The sequence below is a fragment of the Nansenia antarctica genome, assembly GCF_963989245.1.
Source record: "Nansenia antarctica genome assembly, contig: SCAFFOLD_274, whole genome shotgun sequence".
Classification (NCBI taxonomy): domain Eukaryota; kingdom Metazoa; phylum Chordata; class Actinopteri; order Argentiniformes; family Microstomatidae; genus Nansenia; species Nansenia antarctica.
In genome coordinates this window covers 58,798-63,797 of record NW_027662511.1, presented here as the reverse complement: position 1 = coordinate 63,797, position 5,000 = coordinate 58,798, and the positions used below count along the sequence as shown (strand labels likewise).

General features: G+C 51.1%; 1 protein-coding gene across 1 annotated transcript in view; it reads left to right on the top strand.

The window, feature by feature from the left end:
* Positions 1-30: 30 nt before the first annotated feature.
* The window catches only part of LOC308175584 (sodium/calcium exchanger 1-like), a gene marked incomplete at both ends in the record, with an annotated part of 39,210 nt that continues 34,240 nt past the window's right edge, over positions 31-5,000 (top strand). The window contains 6 exons of the mRNA XM_080551224.1: positions 31-249; positions 472-624; positions 756-1,412; positions 3,105-3,215; positions 4,098-4,250; positions 4,626-5,000. The exon at positions 4,626-5,000 is cut by the window's right edge and continues 152 nt beyond it. Of these exons, the coding sequence (XP_080407350.1) occupies positions 31-249; positions 472-624; positions 756-1,412; positions 3,105-3,215; positions 4,098-4,250; positions 4,626-5,000 (1,668 nt within the window). The remainder of the gene's footprint in view (positions 250-471; positions 625-755; positions 1,413-3,104; positions 3,216-4,097; positions 4,251-4,625) is intronic.

Sequence of the window (5,000 nt, the reverse complement as noted above, 5' to 3'; positions counted from 1 at the left end):
CTCCTCCTCTCCTCCGTCCTGCTCCTGACCATGCCCAGCCCGGTCCAGGGGGGTTCTTCCGAAAGGAAGTCAGGTGAAAACTGCACCCAGGGGGATGCGTGCCAGATGGGGGTGGTGCTGCCCGTGTGGGACCCCCAGAACCCGTCCGCGGGGGACAAGGTGGCGCGGGCCATCGTCTACTTTGTGGCACTGATCTACATGTTCCTGGGCATGTCCATCATCGCCGACCGCTTCATGTCCTCCATCGAGGTGGGGAGGCACACACACACACACACACACACACACACACACGTGTATACACACACACACACACACACACATTCACACACATACACACACACACACACACATACACACACACACCCACACCCACATACACGTGTATACACACACACATACACACACACACTCACCCCCCCCACACACACACACACATACACAGTGCTATGACAGTGACCTCTCTGCCCCCAGGTGATCACGTCCCAGGAGAAGGAGATCACCATCAAGCGTCCCAACGGGGAGACCACCACCGCCACCGTCCGCATCTGGAACGAGACCGTGTCCAACCTTACCCTCATGGCCCTGGGCTCCTCCGCCCCCGAGATCCTGCTGTCTGTCATAGAGGTATGCACACACACACACACACACACTCATAACACACAGACACACACACACACACACACACACACACACACTCATACTCATAACACACACACACACCCCCACTAACCCCCCCCCCCCCCCCCCCCCCTCAGGTGTGTGGTCACGGGTTCACCTCGGGCTCCCTGGGCCCCAGCACCATCGTGGGCAGCGCCGCCTTCAACATGTTCGTGATCATCGCCCTGTGCGTCTACGTGGTGCCCGACGGCGAGACGCGCAAGATCAAACACCTGAGGGTGTTCTTCGTCACCGCCGCCTGGTCCGTGTTCGCCTACATCTGGCTCTACCTGATCCTGGAGGTCATCACCCCCGGGGAGGTGGAGGTGTGGGAGGCCGTCACCACCTTCATGTTCTTCCCCCTCTGCGTGGTCCAGGCCTGGGTGGCCGACCGCAGGCTGCTGTTCTACAAGTACGCCCGCAAGCGCTACCGCGCGGACAACCACCACCACCGGGGGATCATCATCGGCATGGAGGCAGACGATGCGGGAGGGGAGGGGGGAGGAGGGGCGTTAGGGCCCGGGGGGTTCACCAAGATGGATATGTTGGAGCTGGACGGCCAGGGCGGGGGGTTGAACTGCCACGGGATGGGGCTGGACGGCGGGGGGGTGACAGAGGAGGGAGGAGGGGCGGGCGGCGGGGGGAGGAACCAGGAGGACATGGCCAGGAGGGACATGGCCCGCACGCTGAAGCAGCTGAAGGCCCGCCACCCGGACAAGGACACGGAGCAGCTCATCGAGATGGCCAACTACCAGGTAACTACAGACTGTGTATACTAAAGATGGCCAACTACAGACTGTATATACTACAGATGGCGTCATCCTTTCCTTTACACCATAACACTGCATAAAACGGATCCCATCTTTTTTTTTTAGAAACATCCTATTTTAGCCTCAAAGGACTGTCCTGTCTTAAGCTGGAATGACCCATAATTGAGTATTAATTAGATAAGCTTTGGAATATGCAGTCCATTTGGAAGTGCAGTCCATTTACCATTTACACTGCCGATGACACCTCGGATCTCTGCAGCATGAATACACCATGTAATTATAGTTCCCTCAAAATGGCGACCGACTTTGTGACAGGCAAATTCAGCTATTGTCACTTCCTACTAACTGACGATTCACTTATTTTAGACAAAATGTATCTGTTGTAAGTCGCTTGGGATAAAGGCGTCTGCTAAATGCCAAAAATGTAAAATGTGAACGTACTAACTTTCCCTGGGGAATGTCTGCAGCAGTCAGGCATGTTATAAAAGGTCATACATGTCTGCTCAGGAGTCAAGCTGCTGCTTCATTAGCACTCAGGCAAATCTGGTTCAGAAATAAGGAATTAGAATGAAAATGACAGGTTGAATATGTCAACATAAGGATACTGTTGATTTCTTCCCATGGTGCTAACGAGGTAGACAGCCGCATTGTCTTGTAAAGAATCAGTTTAACTGATATGAAAATGACCGTGCAGCCAAAAACGAACCCTAATCCTAACCCATCAATATTGACATTGTTGTTTTGTGGTAACCGGGGGCAACATAATTCCAGGCGAGAGAGATGTCGGCCATGTTATCCCAGCTGTGGGATTACCGTCAGAGATTAACGCATGGCTTGGAACACTGTTGTAGTAGCCAATCAGATCCTGTATTTCTCCGAACTTGTTTCATAATCGTCATTATAACCCATCATGATTGATTCTGCGTACAGAAGTGTAGATGTGCTTCCAGATATGGACTGTATGTGTTTACCACCCACTCAGGTACTACATCAGGGTAGATAACTGTGCTGTATTAGATTAGATTAGATTCAACTTTATTGTCATTGCACAAGTACTGTTTCAGATTTTCGTTTTTTTAGCTAACATTCAACGCGAAGATGTGAAGTACCCACTCGTTATTTTTCCGAACAATTTTACGTTCATTAAATAAGTGTAATCTATAACACAATGACTTCGTTTCTTGTTGTTTGATGGGGATTCATTATCTTTGATGGGGATTTTCTGTGCTTAGTGATTTCCGGTGTAGCAACTTTCAAATACTCATGTCGTCTTCAATTTGTTTCCGATTTCAATGTATGATGCATCATTTGAAAGCTTACAATCTGTAGTTTAAGCACATGTAAAAAACAGAAAAATGATTTCACCTACAGGTAGCACTTTTCATTGGCCTGTGTCACATATTACAGTATAAGGTATTATAGTATAATGTATTAAAGTGTAAAGTATTACTGTATAAGGTATTACAGTATACATTATTACAGTATAATGTATTATAGTATAAGGTATTAAAGTATAAGGTAATACAGTGAGAATAAATAAACAAGTGAATATACATGAGATGAATATCAATATGATATGTACAGTTCTTAGTTTGACTATGTCCTCCCCCCTCCCTCAACTCCCCCCCCCCCCCCCCGCGTCAACCCCTCTCTCCTCCCCCCTCCTCCACCCTATAGGTCCTAGTCCAGCAGCAGAAGAGCCGTGCGTTCTACCGTATCCAGGCAACCAGGATGATGATTGGGGCAGGGAACATTCTGAAGAAGCATGCAGCCGACCAGGCCAGGAAGGTACGCACACACACACACACACACACACACACGCATGCACACACATACAAACTTACGCACAGACACGCACACACATGCACACACACACATGAACTTACACACAGGCGAGCATGCACACACACACACACACACACACACACACACACACACACACACACACTCGTACACACGTGCACACATGAACATACACGCATGGGCACACACACACAGACACACAAACACACACAAACACACACACACGCAGCTGGTCTGGAACACCTGCTTCTTTCATTATGGAAATGGGTTTTCGGTGGAGCGATAGATTACATCTCCATATCTGACCTTTATGCCTGTGTGTGTGTGTGTGTGTGTGTGTGTGTGTGTGCGTGTGTGTGTGTGTGTGTGTGCGCGTGTGTGCGCGTGTTCATGTGCATTTTTGTCTGTTTGTGTATGCATCTGTGTTTCATGTATGTTCATTAATATTTGTGCGTGTGTGTGTGTGTGTGTGTGTGTGTGTGTGTGTGCGTATGTTCATGTGTGTGTGTGTCTGTATGTTTGTGTGTGTGTGTATGTTCATGTGTGTGTGTGTGTGTGTGTGTGTGTATGTTCATGTGTGTGTGTGTGTGTGCATATGTTCATGTGTGTGTGTGTGTGTGTGTTTATGTGCATATGTTCATGTGTGTGTGTGTGTGTGTGTGTGTGTGTGTGTGCGTATGTTCATGTGTGTGTGTGTCTGTATGTTTGTGTGTGTGTGTATGTTCATGTGTGTGGTGTGTGTGTGTGTGTGTGTGTATGTTCATGTGTGTGTGTGTGTGCATATGTTCATGTGTGTGTGTGTGTGTGTTTATGTGCATATGTTCATGTGTGTGTGTGTGTGTGTGTGTGTGTGTGTGTACCATCTAGGTGGTGAGCAGCCACGAGCCCCAACCCCAGGAAGACGACCCCTACACCACGCGGCTGGAGTTTGACCCCGCCCACTACCAGTGCTTCGAGAACTGTGGATCACTCAAACTGACCGTGGCCAGACACGGGGGAGACCCTGGGTGTACTGTGAAGGTGAGGGGGGAGGAGAGGGGAGGGAAGAGGGGAGACCCTGGGTATACTGTGAAGGTAGGGGGTGAGGACGGAAGGTCTCTCTCTCCCTCTCTCTCTCTCTCTTTCCCCTATTCTCTTTTCTCTTCCGTGAATTTTCTTTCTCCTTAATTCTTTCTCTCTCCCTCTCTCTCTCCCCCTCCCCTTCTCTCTCTACAGAGAGCCAGGAGATTAACATAAAGACATAATCACTCATTAGAAAAAAATCAGTTCATGCTCTGCTAAGACGCTTTGATCCCAACTTAAATACAATCTCCCCCCTCCTCCCATCCTCCCGTCACCCCCCCTCTCCCCCCCCCCCCCCCCCTCCCCCTCTCTGCCCTTCCCCCTTCGTTTAAGGTGGACTACCGCACCGAGGACGGCACGGCCAACGCCGGCTCGGACTATGAGTTCGCCGAGGGCACGGTGGTCTTCAAGCCCGGCGAGACCCTGAAGGAGATCACGGTGGGCGTCATCGACGACGACATCTTCGAGGAGGACGAGTACTTCCACGTGCACCTCAGCGACCCCCGCGTGGTCGCCCTGGGCAACGGCGCCCCCCTCCCCGCCAACGCCAACGCCTCCTCCTCGTCCCCCTCCCGCCCCTCCTCCTCCTCCTCCTCCCCGGCCCACAAGGCCGTGCTGGGCGGCAACCGCAGCGCCACGGTGACCATCTACGACGACGACCACGCGGGCATCTTCACGTTCGAGGCGGCGGGCCAGCGGGTGAGCGAG